The sequence below is a fragment of the Acomys minous genome (genome assembly GCF_964271855.1).
Source record: "Acomys minous genome assembly, chromosome: 10".
NCBI lineage: Eukaryota > Metazoa > Chordata > Mammalia > Rodentia > Muridae > Acomys > Acomys minous.
This window is the reverse complement of record NC_140491.1, coordinates 26,933,668-26,954,807: the sequence shown is the minus strand read 5'-3', so window position 1 is coordinate 26,954,807 and position 21,140 is coordinate 26,933,668. Positions and strand designations below refer to the sequence as shown.

The 21,140-nt window shown below is 42.5% G+C and overlaps 1 protein-coding gene across 4 annotated transcripts in view; it reads right to left on the bottom strand.

The window, feature by feature from the left end:
• Positions 1-1,815: 1,815 nt before the first annotated feature.
• The window catches only part of BOD1L1 (biorientation of chromosomes in cell division 1 like 1), a 55,607-nt gene continuing 36,282 nt past the window's right edge, over positions 1,816-21,140 (bottom strand). For all 4 annotated transcript variants that reach the window (XM_084797293.1, XM_084797294.1, XM_084797295.1 and 1 more), the window contains 13 exons: positions 20,022-20,092; positions 19,410-19,482; positions 17,607-17,686; positions 14,320-14,395; positions 13,915-13,988; positions 13,040-13,115; positions 12,923-12,957; positions 11,607-11,652; positions 9,337-9,386; positions 9,160-9,241; positions 8,450-8,603; positions 5,875-6,019; positions 1,816-3,078 (listed from right to left, as the gene is read on the bottom strand). In XM_084797293.1, the coding sequence (XP_084653419.1) occupies positions 5,875-6,019; positions 8,450-8,603; positions 9,160-9,241; positions 9,337-9,386; positions 11,607-11,652; positions 12,923-12,957; positions 13,040-13,115; positions 13,915-13,988; positions 14,320-14,395; positions 17,607-17,686; positions 19,410-19,482; positions 20,022-20,092 (962 nt within the window). In that variant the 3' untranslated portion in view covers positions 1,816-3,078. The remainder of the gene's footprint in view (positions 3,079-5,874; positions 6,020-8,449; positions 8,604-9,159; positions 9,242-9,336; positions 9,387-11,606; positions 11,653-12,922; positions 12,958-13,039; positions 13,116-13,914; positions 13,989-14,319; positions 14,396-17,606; positions 17,687-19,409; positions 19,483-20,021; positions 20,093-21,140) is intronic.

Below are 21,140 nucleotides of genomic sequence, written 5' to 3'. Positions count from 1 at the left end.
CATCCCTGGGACTTCTTACTCAACAGCTCTATTCCAACTTCAGTGAAAGATCCTGTCTCAAAGGAGTAAGATAGAGAGTGACAGAGCAGGCCACCTGACATCTTAGGTACATGTACTCACACACATTAAGTGTAAAAAAAAATCTTAAAAATGCCTCAGGTCACTTATGTGGATGTAGGGTTAAGAACACCCTGAACAATCTACTCATTTAGTCAGTGACTGGTGCTAGGAACAACCAGCCAACACCATCTGTGTTGTGTCTCTAAAGAAGTTTTTCTCTAGAAGTGTCCAAAAGTGTCACATATAGTTACCAAACTGCTTGTCTCCTAAGTAGTGGATTAGAAGAAATGTAAAAGTCATTAGAAGCAAAATGCTGCCACTGGCATGTACCCTACCAAACAACGTAAATAAAGCTGGGAGGTTATGAAGGAAAGGATCTTATGTGTGAGTGCCTGATGTTGGGTAAGTAGACAGATATACAGACAAAGTCATAGATGTGGTGCAGGGCGTTAGAGAACTGGCTCACACAAGGATGGACTCCCACAAAGGGTGTGTGTGGCTGAAGACCTCGGATGGCTAAAAGCACGTGCCAGTGCACGCCTGACGTCTCGGAACCAGAGAAGTTGATAAGACGGCTCTTAGCTTGAGGCCCAAAGCTTGAGAAGCTCGTGTGGGAGTGGCTAGCATAAGCTCTGCAGTCCAGGGTTGAAAGCCAGGGGAAGGAGAGGAAAGGTACAGGACACCCAGTGAAGCGGAAACTGTTGACGTCACTGCTCCATTATTAGGGGGAATGTTTTTCTTTTGTCTTGCTTTAGGGGCAGGGGGAAGGTTTTTATTGTGAATAGAGAGAGAAAATATCCAGAGGCATCTTGAGGAGTTCAGAGAGGAGAGAAAGAAAAAGCAGACTGGACGTGGCCAGGGCTAGTCAGTGAAGCAGGAGAGTCGGGGAGAATGATGTGGACAGCAAGAGAGTAGGCAGTGAGAGAGTAACAGCTATAGACAGGGAGAGGGAGGGAGGGGGAAGGAGGGGGGGGGGAGAAAAACATTCTCAGTGCCTGAGGAGCTCGGAAGGCAGCAGACCCCTGGAATTGGGGTTACGGATGGCAGGGATGGGGTTTGAGTCTTCTGAGAGAGCAACAAGTAGTCCTCACTGTGGATCTCTCTCTCCCCAGCCCCTGAGCCCGGTAGCCCTTAGGATTCTGGGACTACCATGTGAACTAGGATGTCTACTGCTCTGATTCCTCCACTCTGCTAAATACTGTCAGATCACATCATGACTATGAACTGCTTCTTCACACCCGCAAAACCCCCATCCCACAGGGTCGTTTCTCTTTTCAGCCTGGGCTTCAGAAGAACTGAAAATTGCTAAGAGGTGGCTGACTACCCCGATGGGACATGGTTGATGTGGTTCTACTGCTCGCTCCACATTTCCGAGGAGGCAGCTTTTCCTCACAGGTCCAATTCAGTCTCTATGGGGTCATGTCCAACTACAAGCACCTCTAAACTAGTGAGTGCTGGCTTCACAGTGTGATTGTGTTCAGATGTGTACTGCTGCTGATCTACTCGCTTTAACCCTGCAGTGCTAGGAATCTAGTCTCACTTCTAACTGCAATTGGGTTCTAAAACATGGGGAAAAAAATTCTTGTCACTCAAGTTTTAGGGAAACATTTTATAATTTATATATAAAATTTCAGTAAGAAACAATGTAAAATGACAAGAATATCCACCTTACAATAAGAGACAAAACAATAAAATAAAACCAAATTTAAAAAAAGACAAACAAAAAATCATACCCCAAACAATGAAAAACCCACACACAGTGAATGTAAATTTTAATTATAAAACGAGAATATGAACAGAGCATTTAAAATGATCTCAATCATTTGGCAACTCATCATATCATTGCAAGAAGCAGATCCAACCTTAAGAAAACATTATTTTATGAAAAACTTAAGTTGGACAGTTTGTTCATTATGGGGTTAAAACATGTTTAAAAAAGAACCTGGCCATAAAACCAGTTTCTATCCTGAAATAGCTGTATAAAACAACATGACACCCTGAAGCTGGATAGCTTGGAGCCGTCTAGTCTTCGCGCATTTCTCTTCACTGCGACAGACAGTATGGGGATGGATGGTGGCAGAGGCTTGGGAACAGCAGAGGAGAAGGGCGAACCCACAGAGGGTACCACCTGCAGGTGAAGGGTGCAACTTTACCCGAACCAGAGTCACTTATGACAATGGGGCTTGCGTGTAAAGCCGCAGGGGCAAGGGTAGTTGAAAAAAAGTTACATTTTTAAAAAACAGTCACGACCATGGACGGAAAGCAGCAGCGTCCGTTCTTCAGCTAAACTACTTTACTTGGATGCATGCGTGGATTTGTTTCCTGCCAGGCCCTGTGCAGATAGGTACAGGGCAGGTGGAGTCCTAGAATTCTTCTACTAATGACTGCATAGCATTTAAAACCCTCTTTTTATTAAAAAAAATAATAAAATAAAATAAACAGATATATAGTAAAGTTCACAGATAAGATTTCTCTGTAAAATAAATAAAGTGTTCATTGATTAGCATCATACATTGAGTAAAATACAGCCTATTTTTACATGTTTATATACTATTCACAGATCCCCATGGGGCAGCCTGGTGTCTGATGGGCTGGAAGGATTGCATTAGTGATTTGTCACAATTGGGAAACCCCAATTTGCACTGTTAAAATATACAACTACTTTGCTGAGTTCAGATACAAAGTAAACGGATCTTCCTTTATCTGATGTGAATGTACATAATACCGTCTATGGACAATGGTTTATAAAGCTGTTGGAAACATAACAGAACAAGCTCGCACCTCGAACTTACAGCACATGCAGATCCTTTTCTTGATTTTAAAAAAGAAAAAGCCCATGGGGCGAGTCTTTCCCTGCTCTCCACTGGGCTCTTCTCCAGGAAGCCAGGGCCAGGGTGGTGAGCATTACCGCTTCCCCTTTTTCAGAGGCGTTTCGTCCACTCTCTGCTGGCCTCTTGTTCGAGCTCCAGGAGGGCTGACTTCTCTCTTGCGTTTGACAGAAGGGGAGAGCTGTGCTGCCTTTGATCTGCATTGAGCAAAAGCCAAGGCAATAACGAGTTAAAATCAGCTGCTTCAAATAACGTGGGGGTCTTTAAACCCCTAGAGCAGAGGGAAACCCCAGGGTATTTACTACTAGAAGCGGCTTCACAGCGACCGTGAGCCGAGCACGGAAGCCGGCACTGTTCTGGCCCTGCCACCCTGAGGTGCTGACCTCTGCCTTGTTAGCACCCTTTCCTACACACGTCTTCTGCTGACACACACAGTCCTCACTTGAAACAACTAGCAAGGACGAAGCAGGACCACACCCTAGCATCTGACAGTCAAAACCACGCTTCAGAGCAGCATTAGAGGAGCCAGATGGCACAGTGGGAAAGGGTTAGAGGAGCATGGTAACTGATCAACCATGTCGCCATCCGCAGACATACACCGCTCTTGGTGGCTTTCTGAAGCTTCTAGAACAGTGGTTCTCAACCTTCCGAATGCTGAGATGCTTTAATATAGTTCCCCATGCTGTGGTGACCCCCAATCACAAAATTAGCTCATTGCTACTTCATAACTGTAATTTTGCTCTTGTTATGAATCATAATGTAAACATCTGATAGCAGGGTACTTGAGATATGACCCCCAAAGGGGTCACAACCCACAGGTTGAGAACCACTATTCTAGGACAAAGCAATCAGACCACAGTGCATGCGTTTACACAACTGCTCTCTACTTTCAGCATTCTGCAATGCAATGCTGCCTAAGCACTGCTATGCTCAAATAACTGCTGTATTCTTTCTTCGTGTTTTGACAAGTGATTTTCTTCTTTCTTGCCTTTTTGGGATGAAGTGTCATGTAGCCTAGGCAAGCCTTAAACCCCCTACATAGCACAGGACGACTCTGAAATTTTGGTCTTCCAATTCTTGAGTATTATAATTACATGCATGGACCATTATGTCCAGTTTATGCAGTGCTGGGAATCCAACCCAGGATCATGCCTTCTAGGTAAGCACTCCACCAACCGAGCCACACACCCAATTCTTTCTTTCTTTTTTTTCTAATCATCCTATATGACCCATCTGACCAAATTTATTTTTTTCAGCTCCAGTTAAAAAGTACCCTTGTGGGAAGGTTTCCACAGCACAGAGAAGCAGCTTCCTCCCTGGAAACTACACAGTGCTTTAGACTTCTACGACAGCACTAGACATTAGAACTTAACCACTGTGCCTTTTCAGACGGCAGGTTACAGTTGATATTTTAAAGCAACATGGTAATAGAAGATAACAGAGCATACTACGGTCACCATACCTAAAGTTTTCTAGTGAGCATTTTGTCTGATACAGTAGTTCTAATGAGAGCACCAGCTGTATTGTGAAACATATAACTGTGGTTGCTATCAAAAGTTTGAAAATCTATACACACTCATTTCTATCATTGGAAAAGACATTTTCCCTGGCAGCTGCTAAGATTAAGCATGTTACTTTTGATGTCTGCTTGTCATGTGGTAAGCCTGTAGCACATGTGGAACTGGAAACTAAAGCTGCAGGACAGGGAGATGGAATCTGACTGCTGCAAAGACATGCTTGTTGTTCTCTGAGAGCAAACGGTAGCACGCTGAGGTGAGCATAGTGCTGCGGACGACATGGCTCTCACAGGTTACCTAAGAATGAGCTGAGAACAGCTCAGAGATGTTTGCTAACATTCGTTCCCCAGCTGTGTCCTGGAAGCCACTGGCCACACAGGCAGCACTACTGTGGAACTGCTGTGAGCTGTTAGCAGAATCTTGAGTCAGGCTCCGTCTCTTCTCCGTGGGAGCTTGGTAGGCTGTGCAGGCCTTTTCCTTACACCCAGAAGCCTGCTGGAGTGCAAACTCACAGGCCCAGCTCTTGACAGCCACCACTGGCACCTCAACCATGTAATCCAATTCTGAGAAGCATGCATCCAGACTGTCCTGATATTCTGACACTCACATAGAAAATAAGGATGACTATTTCACCTCACCCAACGAGGATGAAATGAGAGAATTTCCTTCCTTTCTAAGACTAGCAGACAAGAGCACACACGCATATTACAAGTGCACTATGAGCATAAAACACTGTAAGAGAGTGCAAAAGCAATTTCTGAATTTGTGGAATCATCTTTTGTTTATAAATGTTATCATATAAAAAAAGCAAGACAAGTTCCCAACCTCAAGAAAGAAACTTCACAGTTCAGGGAAAGAAGCACAGTTAGGCTACCTACACCACTGCCACCTGCCATTCCTAACTGCTTAGTGCTGACTGCTGCAGACGCAACAGGAAGGAGCCGAGACCAGGCTGCAGCACACAGGAGGCCCTGGAGCACAGGGCTTAAAGAAGGGAAGGATCTAAGTCACTGAGGCAGGTGGTGAGCACCCACTGCCTTAGCACAGCGGAGGCAAAGGACGGGACGGTGGGAAGCAGAGGTGAAGCAGGCTGCAGCGGAAGGTGCAAGCTGCGGTGGCTGCTGAGAGTGCTCTTTTGCTTTGTCACCTCTGCAGTACTTTCCCAACCAGAAAGGACTCTAAGCTGTTACATGCTTCACTACACTGTGCAGACTGAACTAAGCATTCAGACATGCAATCACTTGTGAGGAAACATGCCCAACTTTAGTCTTTGTACATGAGAGTTGGTCAAAGGCAAGCATGTGTGGCTGGGCAGTGTGGCAAAGTCCCTGAAGACTCCTTTGCTTAAGCCTTCCTATTTGTGGAAACCCATGATTCCCCCAAGAGAGCTAATTTGGTGAGATAATATCCTTAAGAAAACAGGAAAAGCACTACTTGGGAGTTACACAGCTTCAAGGGCGGGCAGGGACTTACCTTCCTAATGGGGGAGATTTACTAACTTTTTCGCTGGTAGATAACTTCTCTTTTGCTAACTTTTGGCGATTTCTAGGAGAAACTGTTTCTGGGATGCCAAGTTTGGATGTTGCACGTGTAGATGGCTTGCTATGATGCTTTCTGAAACACATTATAGAGACACCGGGCAATGGTAGCACTGGATTCTCTAGGCCATGGGACCAATAAAAAGGAAGAGATTTTGCATGGGCATGACAGCTTTGGAGACTCAAAGGATCAAAGGGGCTGGATCTCTTGATGATTGCTAGTAACGACCTTGGTGTCAGCTAGGACTAAACTCTACCTCCAGGATACTGTCTTTGCTTTTCCTGTGCATATTTTACCACAATTGAGAAAATGATTCTGAAAAATAGCAAATACACTGGCTGAGAAAGATACCAAAGAGCTCATCACAACAGAATAGGAGGCTAATGTCACTGAAGGCATGACTCACAGTGCTGAATGCTGATGCTCCAAGTAGTCAATCACACAAGAAAGATATCAGATTAAGGGAAAAGCTGACTTCCCAGAGAAAAGGAAGAAAAAGAATTGTTTAGTATATGGGATGTATACGATTCAAATTCAATTCAATGAAGCAATTCCAATTTGGATGCATAGGGGAAATCAGTGTCTGTAAGATCAGCAGAACAACCCTTCTAGATTATGTAGTCCACACCTGGTGTGGAGCATTTATTTCTTAGAGAGGACTAGAAAGCAAACCATAGTAAGATGTCAAGGAAGCTCAGCACAAGAAGAAGGCCTAGAAACTGTCCTCAAATACATACGGGGAATTGTTATGAGGCCCAAGCGTAGAACTTGAAACAAGAGCAGAGTCATGGGGAGGCTGGCTTCTCTAGTGCACGGGAAGAGAGGGCCCAGGAGGAAGAGGCTCACCTGTCATGTGGTGTGCACAAGAAGAGGAGCCGCACAGAGGAGCTGCTGAGGCTCAGGCACCCAAGGTTGGCAGTGTGAGAGGATCATGGAATACGCATCCGACCCCAAGGGCCTGGGAACCCACAAAGATACTAGAGCCCCGGGACCAGTCATCTAATGCTGAGAAATTTAAGCCAAACAGAAAAGAGCCTGTTGATAAATCACACATTCTTAAAGAAACTCAACAATTCTGGTAACTCAAGTGACCATTAAGTGACTTATTCTTTTAAAAATGTATTTTCCTTATTCTTAAATGATCTCTCTGTCTCTGTCTCTGTCTCTCTGTCTCTGTCTCTGTCTCTGTCTCTGTCTCTGTCTCTCTCTCTCTCACACACACACACACACACACACACACACACACACACACACACACACACACATCTTGGCTATTATTTTGAAAGGCAAGCCTGCTAGTGATTTTTGGACACTTTCCAAAAGACAGAAAGTCTAAGGAACTTTCTGAATTGAGCCCCACTGCATTGGAGGGAGGTTGCAGAATCTATAGTGTAAGAGGGACACGGAGGTACTAGTAGGCATGGTGTACCATGCGCAGGCTGCTGCACTCTGCTCTGTTCACTTTCTCACTAGGATTCTTGGCTCAGTGACTTCTATTCTTCTCAGCCATTCCTTTTCTCCAACTCCTCTCCTCCAAAAGCCCAAATGTTAGATCATCTTAACTTTAGTCACGTGAGCTCATTGATTTTGTCTTTTGTATTTAAAATTGGACTCCTGAGAAATCAAACCATGTCACCAGAGGCTAATAATGTCTGTGTTTGGAGGATTTAGAAATGGGTTGATTTTAAACTTTTTATAAACATGATACAGTATTACTATTATATTATGGTGACCCGTGTTAATGGTAATAGTTTCAAAGTAAACATTCCAGACCTTTTTGACTAATTTGGAGAATGAAATTAGAGAAGATTATGCCTAGATCAATGGTGTGTGAATGACACTGAACACAGAAAGCATCTTTCTCTGGAAAACACTGGTGAGCATCAGGGAGAACTGTGCAGCACCGCCACACATCACCTCTAAGTGTGTGGAGTAGGGCAGAAGCACTTCTGGTGGTAACAGGTGCAGCAACATGGGAGGGGCTGGGGAGGAGTCTTGTGGGCAAATACTACAACAGGTTCCTTCCTTTAGGACTTTGCCAAGCCTAAAATATTTCATTTTATTTCATTTATATTAACTTAGAAGAAGCAGAGAACCCATGACTTCTTCAAATTCATTTGAGCACATACCTAGTTTTCCCTGCAAAGGCTTGTGCCTCTAACAGGGTTTGTACTTTAGAGAACTATGGAAATTCAGGCAGTTTGTCAGAGTCAGCACAGGTGATGGCTGTGTGTGGCCCTCGGGGCTCCCTCATGATCCTCAGCACAGTAGATACTGAAAAAATGTGTGGAGAGGACTGAAGGTTTCACCCAACAAGCACTTAAACCAATCAACGACTCTGAAGTAATCCCCCAGCCACTGAAACAGAAAACACATTCTCCATGAGGTGAGACAGGAAGGGAGCACAGAAAGGAAACGGCTGCAAGAGCATCCCATGACCTGGAGAGCTGCTTCCAGACAGAGCAGCTGCTGAAGGCCTCTGGAGGCTCCTGGTTGCTGCATTACCTCTGTGCCTCTGATCTGGTGGTTGATCTGGTGGTGGCTCCCAAGGGCTCCTCCTCCTCCTCCTCCTCTTCTTCCTCATCAGACTCCTGATCTTTTTTGTCCTCGGATGTTTCAGAAACTGATTTTTGGCGCTTTCTTTCTGGCTCTGAGGATTCTGTTCAGGCAGAAGGGTAACACCTGGACTATACAATTCCCAAAGACACTTCCAAAGGACAGTCATGGTGTAGAACTTAGGGTATTTGCAACTTGGAAGCAGAAGAAGTGGTTTTCCACTTCCTTTTGGTTTCAGTACTTACAATTCACAACTGTTTACCTTAATCTCAAACACATTTGGGATAGTTTACTTATGCAGCTCACAGCCAGCATTTGCAAAACATTCACATGGGCTCAGAAAAGCATCTGGGATGTGCCATTTTTGGCAGGGATTAAGCCATTTCACACACATTCATGCAACATTAGTTCTAGCTGCACCAGGCTGGATTTTTCTACATCCAAAAAAGATCTGTTAAAAAGTATGATTTTTTTTTGAAATAAGATTGTAATTAACAATGTACAAATGTATGTACTTCTTGTTTTTTGGCTTGTTTTTTCATCTATTTATTTTGTTCTATTTTTGTTTTTGATTTAAATTGGTCTATTTTTCAAGCAGAGAGAAAGGGTGTGTGTGTGTGGAGGGGTGGGGGGGTGTGGAGAACAAGCTAGATTCATACCAGCATCATCTGATGAAGTCAGTGAGCGTTTGGGCTTTCTTCCTCTTCGACGCACACTCGCTGCTTTTTCTTCACTGTCATCCTAGAAGCACCAGCATTAAAGTTGAAAGGGTGGTTGGCTGTGTATTTATTGTTTATTTATAGAAGATATATCTTGATAAAAAACTTAGTACTTACATTGCTTGTACTTTTTTCTTGTAGGTTGGCTGTTTCTTTATTGAATTCATCTTTAATAAAAACAAAACGAAACAGAAATTAAATTTCAACAGTAGGTTTGGCCTGTTGTCTGTCATCATCCCAATGTTAATGTACTGTTTACAATTCATTATCTGGGGAGTTTTTCTCCTAGATTTGGGAATATCAGTAAAAACCATAATGAATGATCTTAGGAAGGTGACCTACATGTAAACAAAAAACTTGAGGTTTGGGTAGGTAGCTAGCTCAGTCAGTAAAATGCCTGCCTTGAAAACATGAGGACCCAGTTTTAGACCCTAGAACCAGCGTGGTGGTGAGGGGGAGAGAATGCCTGTGGCTCCCGGCCAGCTGGACTCGCACAGCTGAGGAGTTCCGAGCTGATGAGAGACCTTGTCTCAAAGGAGGCAGTTAGCATTCCCAAGGACACCATCTCAAGTGTCCACTGGCCTCCACATGCAGGTGCAGACAAATGTGCATGCAAGTAGATCACTCTGCCCTACTCTCACATATACGTATTTAAAAAGCAAACAAAAAATGCACTTATATTTCATTTATACCTCTCATTCACATAACCAGAAGGTATATTATGCAATATTTTTAGTGTGCCTGCATTCCGAGTGCAAACGAGGGCAGCTATGGAAGTTTCCACTTTATCATGTCAACATTGGAAAGGTTTTGGATTCTGAAGCATTTCAGGTTTTTGATTAGAGATGCTTCTTTTAAGTCTCAGTACTGCTCTGTAAATATTTCAAGTTCAGTTTACAGTTCAGAAAATTGGGCTTGAGGAACTTGGTTTCTATAACTTCTTCAGTCACATAATTAATAAGCAGTGGTATTTGGACTTTTTTCACTCCAAATACACACATCAGGGAAACAAAGAAAAAAAATCACTAGAAGTCTATTAATACACTATGCTTTATTTTTGAAACATCTGTTTTATGTAAATGTTCTATTGTAAGGAAAATAAAGATTAGGTGGCATATTACTTGAATATAAATTTATGAGCAAGTATTCAAAAACACAAGAGTATTTTGTGTGTGTGTGGGTGGGGGGGTAGTGATGAACTATGTAGCCAAGGTCACAATATTGGGCTTCAAGGACAGAGGTAAAGACAGTAATATTTTATTTTTCCTGAAGATTTGCTACACCAATGAACATGGAAAAGTTAATCCAGTAAGATCAAAGTCTTTCCTAAGCTGCTCATTGTCACTCAGTCTCAGAAAATAACAAAAAGCAAAACCACCACATGAGCACATAGATCTGAATCTTTAGAGTGAGTTCAAGGTATAAAGATTTCTTATTATATGGACTTAAAATCCATATAATATATAATCAGGCTAAAAACCAAACAGAAGCAGAATCCTTCCTTCCTTAACAAAACAAAAATAGAAGCAAACTACCACCAACACCACCAACAACAAAAAACCCAAACCCAAAACAACCTTAACTTAACAAAAGACAAGGAAAAAAAAATGAAGCAACTCAAAAGCTTATAGATAATTAGGTGTGTAAACACTGTGCAGGTGTATGTGCTTGCTGAGCAGACTGCATGCTTTCCCAAGTGACTATGGTACCTATTTACACCAACAGCTGTCACACTCATCCTCTCTGCATATTGTCCAAGCCTTTAAACCCACTGGTAGTTCTTTCTTACATTAAAAAAATCCTTAAGCTAAGAGGTTAAAATGTACAAACTCTTAAAACAATAAGGAAAAGGCAGACTAAATAAGAAGGAATGCTTCTGTTAGCCTCCCATTAAGCGCTACCATAATCAACATTTTGGATTTTTTTTTTTCCCTCTTTGGAATGAGGACAAAATACCTGAAACCATTAAGTAACACACAGAAGTTTCTGTTACATGTTACTGTCCCTTTGAGCACAGAAGGTTCTTTGGATAAGCGGCTGCGTTAGAAGTAATAGGGCTCCAAAAGCTACCTCTTCCATCTCATCTCAACACAAATGCAGCAAACTACAGCTTGGACACGGCAGTACATTCAGCTCCAGCATAAACTATTTTTTTCCTACTTCCTTGTACAGTGTCTCAGACTAAAGAAAAAACATAAGTATATTAACTTTTTTTCTGAACCAGTCAACTCATTTTATTGAGAAACAACAAAATTCCAAAATCTCCCCTAATAGCCAGGCTAGGTTCCCTGCTGAAGTAGGAAAACCATCTTATTTAGAAAACCGCTCTTAAACATTCTTGCACATAAACTCCTTAGACCCTAGGCCGAGGAGTCCCGGGGACGTACCTGCTTGGCTGGCTTTCGGTTTGCTGCTCGGTGGAGATTGTTCTACCTAAGTTTAAAGGAGCAAAAATGAAAAAGAACAGTTTGTCATTGTTATACAGAAAGGCAAGCAGTAAACTTTAAGGCCTTGACTCATTCTGCTATCAGAATAACGGGGCCTCTTTCCCATGGCTGCTCAAGCAGAGCTCGCAAGTGTGGCTGCCCCAGCTTCTGAGGCAACTCTGACAAGAAGTGTCTTCTCCACACCTCTGGAGACTGAATGCCACCGCAGTGAAACATGAGCAAAGCTGCCAGTTTTCTGGAGGCCCGCAAGCCGTTACACAGGAGGCTCTGTGCTTCTGCAATCTTTCAGTACTATGGGAGAAGTACTTAGGTACTACGGTATTGCACTACCTCATGGCCACGCATGCAGTCTCGGGAGAATTACATGACCGACGCTGAGTCACAGGTCTGAGAGTAAGTGACAAAGCTAATCTCTAAATCCAAAGTGATGTTTTTTAAGTCATTACTCATTGCCATTGAAATACTTGGAACGCTATCCTCATGTAATGATTTTACTGGGTTTGTATTTCAGAGTCAAAGATGAGAATATTCAAAGAGATAAAGCAGCAGTCCTAGAGATGGCTGTCTTAATAAAGCACCTGCCTCATAGACATGAGGGCCTAAGATGAGACCCTAGCACCTGTGTACAAAGCTGGGTGCAGCGATGCACATTTGTAACTCAGAGTTTGTGGGGGAGATAGGCAGATCCTAGTTCCCTAGTTAGCCAAACTATCTAAATGATGAGCTACAGGTTAACTGAGAGACCCTGCCTCAAAAAATAAAGTGGAGAGTTACAAGAAAGACATCTGATGTTGACTTCTGGTCTTCACATGCACACGCATACACACACACACACACACACACACTCACACATGTGCTCCCACATGAACATGTGCACATACTATACCCACACCCGCACAAACAGCAACGATGATTACCCTGCACTAAACTCAGTGCATCTTGACTACAAAAACAATTCAAGAGAAAAGCATAAGGCAGCAAGGGATGTCAGAAGTTGGGAAAGTCACTACTCAAAAATCACGTATGTATTTTAACCAAGGCTCTCTAATTTTACATGACGGAACTCCTAGGTATGGATGGAACTGGCTTAAGAGCAGCTGTTAGAACTCGGTCCATAGGAAAATACTACTAATCAAGGCATTCTCTGAATGGTTAGCCATGTTTTAATAAAGTCCTTTGAAGTCCTTAAAACAAAGTCGTTTACAACATGAGGACATATTTGAATGGTTCTTTTCTCATCTCTCACAATTACTTACAGTGGTAATGCTAGTCTCTGTTTTGGAGTCTTCTTCTGAAAAAACAAAATAAAAGTTTACTTAGAAGGCCAATTCAGTACGTTCTTGTATATGATTGAAAATGTGCCAAACACCTACTCGATTTCAAGGCTGCTTCTGCTGGGTATTTGCGAGGTCTTCCTCTTTTCCTTTTAATAATTATCGGCTGGCCATCCTAACAGGGAAATGAGAAAAATCCCCATCAATAAAAGAACAACTTACCCTTCATTGTATCAATTCAGAGTTCCCTCATTAACAGGAATGAACTCCAGCTTGGGTACAATGTTGGGAAGTCTTGTAGTTACTCTCCCTGCAGCCCCCTTGCTTAGTGAGTAGACAGTCCTACGAATCCAGAGTCCCACCAGGGTAACGAGTGCTCAGTGTGTTGCCCCACACAACAACTATGTCTGGGATTTGGTTAAACATTGTGGTCAAATGTTATCTCCTACAAAAAATAAATCATCTACTGAATTTCTCATATGAAATCATTAAAGAGTTAGTAAACCAGCAATGGCTGGCTTGGAATTTTAGAGGTCTGTCCTAGGCCCCTGTCGTTCTCTGACCCAGAAGCTCTCTGTCAACTTGAGTGGGCTAGAAGTGGACTTGGTGAAACTGCAGCTTCCATGACCTTGCCTCGCCAAGCTAGGTCTCCTTGGGCCCTCCTGCTGCTGTTCCCATTTCCTCATTTCCAACCTGCAGTGCTAAGCTGCAAGGCCAGGAACCTGGTACTGCCCCTGGCAAAGTGCTGGACTCACTTTATCTATGGATGACATAATTAGGTTTCGGATAAATGCTGTGATGAAAAAGGGCAAGTGAACAAAATTAATCAGAATGACATTCAGAAAGGATAGTGTTGAAAACAGTGTGCCACTGTACTAAAAATGGCTACAAAGTACTTATGAAAAACTCATGTAGAGGCACATGACACATTTGGAAGTCATTCTGAGAGAGTAAGTGTGAAAACCAATTCTCACCTCCTGTGACCTGATGTTGTCATCTTCATTCAGCTCAGTCTTTTCACCCGCACCCTCGCTGCTGCTGAAGTCATCTGAGGAAAAGGCAACGCCCAATGAAGTGCTGGTGACCAGGTAGGCTTTCCTCATGCCCCAGAGGATCAGCACAACCCCAGGTGCCCGTGAACACTTCATGTGCATACTTCCAATAAGCCCAATTATAGCTAACTAGAAACAGCACACTTTGGGAAGAGGATTCAACTTAAAAATTATACCCCGCCCTCCTTTACAAATGTGAGCATAAGGTTCTGTGCTATCTGGAGGGAGCAAATGGGCGAAAGGATGTTGTAGCAGGTGAAGCTCAGTGCAAGGTGTGCTGCTGTGAGAGCGCAGCCTCCAATCCTCCCAAGGGGGGCTTTCACTCACCCCTGTCTTCCAAGGCAGCGTTGTTTGTCTTTGAACTCATTCTAGAGAATTCCTCCAGATCTCCAGAGTTCTCTTCCTGTAGGGAAGTTGCACAAGACCAGATGCTTCATGTTCAAATTTCACTCTGCCTCCACGCACACTCCCCTGGGTTTGTCTCATTAACAATTTCCTAGCTGTCATTTAGAGTAGTTTGAGGAATGTTTTAAAAACATAACCACTATTTCAGTTGGTGGAACTGCTAAAAGAAGATGTAAAAAGCTGAAGGCAGAGAGGCAGCTTGAGGTCAGGGTTCGTTTTATTTTCTTCCTACAAAACATACTTTGTCTTTTGAAGAGAAACCTCAAAGGAAGAACTATGACAATGTGCGTTTCTCTATGGAGTGGCAGAGGAGAGAGTTGTAGGGAGGGACTAGGAAGGAACATCTGGGAGTTCAGATGAACTAATTTAGAGGAGCAATCTCCAGCAGTTAAATTACTGGCCATGAGCATGAAACATCAAGTGACCCCTGCAGGCTACAGCAATGACTGGCCTGGCAAGCCACGCCCACAGGTGCAACAGTGGCATGGACATCACGGAAGTAACCAGATACTTTCTGACTGAAGTCCCACTCCCCAAGATGGGACTTTTAAACAGCCAATTAGAAATCCTCATTTCTTTCCTTTCTTTTTCCTTGGTGGCACTGGAGGGGCTAGGATTGCTGTCATTGTCCCTTCCCTTAGCAGAGGTACTCTGTGTCACTGGGTGATTTATCTTACAGTTATTCATTTCGTGTATGTGCTAACTGAATGCCACGGCACATGACGGAGGACTTTCCCAGGAGTCACTCTCTTCTTCCACAATGCAGGTCCTGGGGTTTGAACTTAGGCTGCAAGACTTGCCAGCACTGCCTTTACCCACAGCTTTCTGACCCACTTTTCAGGGACTTAAAAAAGTATAAACACAAAACAAACATTTGTATAATACCACATTTCAGTCTTTCTAAACAATTGTGGTTTTTGGCCTACTTTGAGGCAAACTCTTTGTGCCTTGTAATGAGGATGACAAGGAGCTCATGCTATCTCCTAGTGATAGCAGTATGAGCTCAGACATTTCTCGTGTGTGTTGACTACAGAATGAATGTTTTTCTTTGTAGGGGCCCTAAGGTACCCAGTGTGGTAGGCCACTCCAGTTAACACGAGGATAGTAGATGCTGCAAGTTCACTTAACTGACTCCCTCTATACTCTAATCACATGATACTGAAACCCCGGGGGTCATTCTCAAGACCTCTCACTTGTGGAACTCCCAGATTTCCCTGGGTTATCATGAATGCACTACATGACCAGTCTAAGACAGGAAGTTATAGCCCATGACTGACAATGTCGCTCACCGTAATTGCAGACACCAGGGTTAATTTCTACATTAAATATTCACAGAAAAATTTTAGAATAATTTTAAATAAAATTAAAAAGTAGTTCTGTCAGCCAGGCGTGGTGGTGCACGCCTTTAATCCCAGCACTCAGGAAGCAGAGGCAGGCAGGTTGCTGTGTGTTTGAGGCCAGCCTGTCTACAAAGCAAGTCCAGGATAGGCAAGGCTACACAGAGAAATGCTATCTCGAAAACAAAAACAAAATAAAACAAACAAATAAAAAAAGTAGTTCTGTCACTTAAAAAATATTCTAGTGGTTTATTATTCTTCCAGCCTGGTAGGGCACAGGGTTAGAATATGGAGGGCTTGCCCACCTACGAAAGCCTAACAGCTATCTCTAGAGCAACTTATTTACTCCGCCATGAATATTCAGGTTCATGTATATAGTGACTTCCAAACTATATGCTTTTCCTGTGCTGGGGGGCAGGAGGACAGAGGTGTGCCTTTGTTGGTTTGCTCAGGCTCAGGTGTGGCTGAAGACGGTGCCCAGTCTTCATGTATGGGACAGAATGTATTTCTGGTTGGGGGATGGTTCTTTCAAGAACTTCACCAGCTTCTGATGACAGCTATAAACTCATTTTTATGTTCTGTTTTCCATTTTTCCAGTACCTGGAGTTTTTCAAAACTCAGCTTCCTTTTCTTTTCATCTTGACAAGTTGGCATACCAACCTGACAATGCCTTTATTGCTCCTAAAACTGACACGCCCTTACTTCATGGAGTGTCACAGGAATGGTAAAACCTCTCCCCACCTGGTGTACAGATCACTGTTACTATAAAATGGGCTATTAAATAGCTTCTGAAGATCGTTTTTGTGCAGGGAAATACTATTTCATAATAATGAAAAGATTCCCTGGGGATGCCTTCTTAAGTTGAAGATAGAGCTCAGGGTCCTACGCACTCTAAGCAAATACTCTGAGCTATTAGATTTTTACTTAAGTTCATTATTTAAAAACTTACATGAGGCTGAGAGGAAATAAAAAAGCTTCTCCCTCAAACAGTTTCTCTATTAATTTAAGAGTATTTATTACCTTATGATCCTAGCTATGAGCAGAGGAAGGAGGACCGAGTTAAAAGCCTATTTCTTTCCTAGGCCAACCCACTGAAATCCATAGTACTATGCTACTTTTCTTATTGTTAAAAAGTCCTTTTTAAAAGAAAATTTAGTTCACCAGTTCTTGGGAGCACAAGAAGTGCTTTAGTGAGCTGGAGGCCAGCTTTTATATTTGCATAAAACTAGAACTAGGTGGAGAAAAATAGTGTAGGTAAGAGAGACAGGGAAGATACAGAGTAGCCAGTCTTAGAAATGGAAGAACACTCAAGAAATATACAGCAGAAAGTGTGTGTATGTAGGACCAACAGGAAGGGGAGCATGGGGAAGGGAAGGACTCAAACGCAGCTTCTCTGAATCCTGAGACAAATAAAAAAAAAATGGGCAAAGTGTGGACTTGGGGCAAAAATATTCAGACAGAGGCAGCATATCAGCATGTCTAATTCACACACATCACCTCTGGTACACATACATCTACGACAAAAGCACATCACAGCTAGAAGAAAACATCTGGAAGCCCTGAGAAACAAGTGAGACCACTGAGCAAAACTACAATGAGCACTGTATCTTTTATGTTACTATGATCTGCAGTTTATGATTATACAGTAGAAAACGTACATCTTTTATAACAAGCTGACTACTGTTAGACACAGAATGTAAGGGCAGTGCTCGCTTCGGCAGCACGTATACTAAACTTGGAACAATACAGAGAAGATCAGCATGGCCCTTGTGCCAGGATGACAGAAGGTAAGGGCAGCAGAACAGAAACTATGAGCAGTCACAATGATGAACTAGGCTACCCCCAACTTAAAACGAGTGAGTAGAAAAATACCTTTGTGTCATGTGGCTCAGTCCCTGAGTACCGTGTCTGTGCCGATTCTATTCTGGAATCCAGGACATCGGGGCTATCATCTGTAAAACAGTGCAGACAGAAGCACAAGAGAACACAAACTGACTGAAACTGAAATACAGTACTATTTTAGGGCAGCTGGGGTTTTTCTTTAGGTCTATGATACACTAAAACCAAAGTTTTATGGGATGTGAGCACTCAACACCTCAACATTTGTCTTTGGCTTGCCAGTGATCGGGAACATTAAAACAAAACAAAACAAAACAAAACACACACACACACACACACACAGACACACACACACACACACACACACACACACACACACACACACACACACACACACACAACCCAAAAACTCCAAATGTTACCAAATAGTATTAGGATATGCTAGTTTAAGTCTGAGAGCCTAGGAAAATTGACCCTAGAACTGAGGAATGGAGGCAGCAGTACGGCCAGTTCAGGACCAGTCTCAACCATATCTCAGTATCTTGCTTCAAAAACAAAAACGGAAACAAAACAACCATTCAAAAGCTCACAGTACCATGAGGTCTAGAGGGAAGGGCTGGGTGCTTGGAGTTCCAGAAACACCAGACCTTCACTTTCTTCAATAGGTTCCATCAAGAGGCACAGCCTTGAGCCCGAGACCTGGGCTATGGGAGCAGGCTTGCTTGAGGAAGTAAAGTAAACCCCTCAGAGCCTTAACCTATATTTACTAGGTGCTAGAGGATAAACTGGGGCTGTATATAAAGAACATATATAAATGTACCGTATCCAAATATAATATATATGGACCCAGAGACTACTAAATAATCACATACTTCTAATCAAAAAGGAGAAAATATGCATCCTTTTCATATGTTCCCTCCAGTATCTAATGAGTGTGTACTTTGTATCAGGAATGTCTGGTATGGCAGTCATAGCAACTTGTGTTTCAGTCTTACTTTGCAGCTGAGCCTGGACCTTATGTCCTGCTGCTCAGTCTCTTAAAAAGCTAAGATTCCAGGTCCATGTTGTCAGGCCCAGCATTAAGACAGAAAACTCCAAGGCTCTATGCATTATATATTTAGATTTATTACTATGGGCCATATTAACTAACACACTGGAATAATATTAATTAAAAAAAAAAGTTCAGGGTCTGGTGAGATGTGTCAGTGGTTAAGGACACTAGCTGCTCTTCCGGGAAATCTGAGTTCAATTCCCAGCAATCACATGGTGGCTCCTGACTATGTATAAAGGGATCTGATGCTCTCTTCTGGCATACAGGCGTACGTGCATACAGAACACTCATATAAAATGAATAGATAAATGAATTTAAAAATTCTTTCATCCATACTGACCATACCCAAATGCCCAATAGCTTCTTGTACCTAGTAGCCAATAACTATGGAACATTTCCACTATTGTAGAAAGTTCTATCACATGGCTGAGTTATAGGTCATGACATCAACAGGATGAGACAGAGGTATTATCACATGTGCTTAGGCTAAAGTGCCTCACTAGCTCTGTCCAGTATCTGCCCATAACATAACCACAGCATTCAGACTGACATGGCCTGGTCATAGGTTCCCATTATAGAGATTTGTGAGATGTCCACAAGTTGGATTTCTGCAGGAAATAATTTATCTTCTGGATCCAAGTCTGAAAAGTTCCTATTGGTGTTTCAAGTTAGCCTCAAAAGTTATGAAGTAAACAGTTATTATCTTCATGAATGATTCTCTTGCCCCATATTATTAGATATGAATGTAACTTTTGGACATCTAAAACAGAAGCACATATAACTACCTAGCTCATCTTCTGAGGAAGGGTAATGCTGCTTTCTGTTTCTTTTAGATATGTCGCTTTCTTCCTCTTCGACCTGGAAGTAACAATGACCATGTTAGAGGCAGCAGGATCTGGATCCAGTCAGTTAGTCACATGAGTAGTAGCTTCTATCACTTACAGCCAATAGGTACATTAATTACAAAGAACTGCACTAGAAATTTTGGCCCCTCTGCTTAGACTGAGCTAATCATGGCTGATGAAAGGCAGTGTAGAAGGGTGCACAGTGACCACACAACAGGACACAATACTTAAGCACCTCAACAGTGCAAGCAGGTCAAATGACACACACCGCTCTACCATCCACCTGATTTATACAAAAAACTAGTATCTGGGCAGCACAAAGTAGTCTTGAAGAGCCTTAAACAAACAGACAAGCAAACAAACAACAAACAAATTAAAATCCCCATAGAGTTGGAATGGTAGAAAAGTACAAGTAGACAGGGAAGAATTGGGGGAGGGCAAATATGATCAAATAATACATGAAACTAGAAACAAAACCCTTCTAATACTTCTTCATGTAGAGGTGAAAACCCTACATACAACACAGGAGCCCGAGTGAACTCTGGAACACACCTCCTCAGGATCTGCTTCAATGCTGCAACCACTTGGGGCTTCCGTGCTGTCTTTTCTACCACCGAGTGCTTCTGCATGGTAAATACAACAACAAAAACCATATTAAGCATTTGAAGCAAAACATCTGAGTGTTTGTGTATGTGGCACTTAAGCACTAGGCACTAAGGACAGTTCAGATGGCTTTTGATGGATTCTCAGAACAATGCTGTTAGGAACATTCTATTGTTTGTCACTGTTAAATGTGAATTAACAGGGTCCAAGCAAGAAAGGACTACGCCAGTACCACAAAACTGAATTCTACCCTGAAGACTTCAAGGCAAGGTCATCTCCTTCAGCTTTGTAGCCAAAAAGTGTTAGGTGCCCATAGAATCCCCATGCAGAACTGCACCACAGATGGGCAAACATCCCAGCCCAGCCAGGTCAGGCACAATGCAAGTGTGAAGTGGCGACTATGCTATCTGAAGACAAGCTAGCATTCACTATGCTGATGATGTGCTTGGAACCAAGCAAGTTAAGAGACACAGAACACTGCTCACATTTTGAGGGATAGGGACATGCAAAGTAGTACTCTGCAATTAGGAAAAGCTGGGAGGGAAAAAAGGACTGTCTATCAATAACAGAAGAAAACAACAACAACAATAACAAACCTAATACATAATACTAACAAGTGTTACAATAAGGTAACTGGACTTATATGAAATAGAGGACAGAACCTCAGAACATACTACAAAGTAGGCAAATAACATTGGTAGAAATGGCTTGCAAAATGTGGTTACCATTTACCTAAACCAGGGAACATATGCTACGCATCTTTATAAGCTAAAACCATACCTAGTAAATGCAGAATAGTGGTTCCCTTTGGATGGGACAAAAGAGAAACAGTATGACAAGGAAGCCCTATCACAGGGCTCACTACATTTTTAACATTTTAATAGATGAGTGAGACAAATATGCTAAATTTTAAGGTATGATAAATGAGGTGATGGGCACATACGTGTCTATCAATCAATGCAATTGTTTTGCTGTAGTTTAAAATATGATGTCATATATTAGAACTAAGTGTATGATATACAGCTCTTTTTCCAATCTTAGATTACAGAATCAACAAAATTAGCAGAA